Consider the following 1634-nt stretch of genomic DNA (forward strand, 5'->3'; position numbering starts at 1 on the left):
TGTTGGGGTTGGTGCCTGTACATAGAATGGATCCCAAGTTGGGGGCGTGTGGATCTCTGGATGGCCTTTCCTTCAGTCTTTGCTCTATTTTTGTCCCTGTGTTTCCTTTAGATAGCAACAATTCTGGTCAAAAGTTTTGAAATGGGTGAGTGGTCCCAGAGTTCCTAAATTTTTTTATTTTCAGTTTTACCTCAGTTTGGGTTTTCTTTATTGAATTTGTTTCAACTTTCATGTCTTTTTTTTTTTTGAAGACACATTCCAAATTTTATTTACATTTTAAGACTAACTTTCATCTCAAAATCACACATCCATAAAGCTATTTCCTTTTTGTTCACTTCACTTAAAACTTCTAAGCATGTTTTATTAAACAAAGACTGTGAACAAATTATGTCTGTTACACGTAACAAACGGGAACAGCTTTTAACAGAAATTCAAAATCCCAAACATCTTTTTATTATAAATACAGGTATCAAAACAATCCTGAACCTATTTTAGATACCAGTAGTAGTCAGTACCCATACTGCTTCAAGAATTAACACAATTGGTGACTAGTCATTCTATCTGCTACTTTAGACAATTCCAACTGCAGCTCTAAATATGATGGATAAAACATGCCATTTCTGTTCTTCCATCTTGAGACTTTACTTTTCAGAAAAACAAAGGTTTCCATGGCCATCTGACAGTTTTTTAACATGCTCCTGTCTTGAAAACCTGAATTCCACTTTGAGTACTTCAGGTTCATGTTTAAACGACAGTGCTTTAAGAGGACAAAAAAAAAAATTTGTGCTGCACTTCTCTTGTTACCTGAAAACATAATAGGTGTACATATATTAAATATATTCTTACAACTGTCCAGGTCATGTTTACCAGCCGCAATTCTTTTACTTAATGTGTGGGTATTTTGCACGGTGATATTTAATCAAGACAATAACATGAGTTGTTGAATTAAGACAAGTTTGAGATCCACTAAAATTAGTTGTTTTACGTCTGTCCTTCTGGTGGCTGTGGAAGCTTCATATTTTCTTTGGACATCATAAGATGTCTTAGCTCTTGAAGTACAACTTTAATGCTATAGGAACTTTGCCATTTTGCTAATACTGGTATGCTCCGTGCATCCACCGTTCCACTGGAATTATTGATTCCATTCATATTAATTTTTGTTACAAATCTAACTGATGGAGGAGCTTCTGGGTATTTAGATTCACATTCTACTTTCAGGCTATATATTCTGTTTTCATAGTTTGTCCTTGGTGGCCCAATAATCATGCCTGTCCACCTTGTAAGTGTCATGTCTTCATCATCTTCAAGGCCCCAGCTAACCGTACCATCACCTACTCCTTTTTGTCCTTCTTCAAGTTCTTCCAACAAGCGAAAATTACGAGGAACTTTAACTCCTGTGGAGACCGGCATCTTCTCCTGCTCCCAGACCCACTGCCGCATACAGGACGTCACGAGTCACTTCCGGCAGCACGCTGCTCTCCGTCATAGAGAGACTGATAGTGAGGACTGTTCCAGTTTCGTGTTCCTGGCAAGATTTGTCCTGATGGTCTCTAGAACTCTTGATTCCACAGTTGTCACAATCAAAGCAAACACACACACACACACACACACACACACACACACACACACACACC

General features: G+C 37.9%; 1 protein-coding gene across 2 annotated transcripts; it reads right to left on the bottom strand.

Annotated features, from left to right (window-relative positions):
- Nucleotides 1-981: 981 nt before the first annotated feature.
- On the bottom strand, nt 982-1410 carry LOC114622099 (ubiquitin-conjugating enzyme E2 variant 2-like). Of its 2 annotated transcripts, XM_028768457.1 has the most exons (2): nt 1247-1410; nt 982-1120 (listed from the first exon to the last, which is right to left on the bottom strand). In XM_028768457.1, exons 1-2 carry the CDS (start codon nt 1408-1410, stop codon nt 982-984), a joined length of 303 nt encoding a protein of 100 aa, XP_028624290.1. The 2 variants fall into 2 exon arrangements, with proteins under 2 accessions (XP_028624290.1, XP_028624289.1); XM_028768456.1 differs by having other exon boundaries at nt 982-1410.
- Between the last annotated feature and the right edge of the window lie 224 nt (nt 1411-1634).

The sequence above is a fragment of the Grammomys surdaster genome, unplaced genomic scaffold (assembly GCF_004785775.1).
Source record: "Grammomys surdaster isolate TR1022 unplaced genomic scaffold, NIH_TR_1.0 186, whole genome shotgun sequence".
NCBI classification, from domain to species: domain Eukaryota; kingdom Metazoa; phylum Chordata; class Mammalia; order Rodentia; family Muridae; genus Grammomys; species Grammomys surdaster.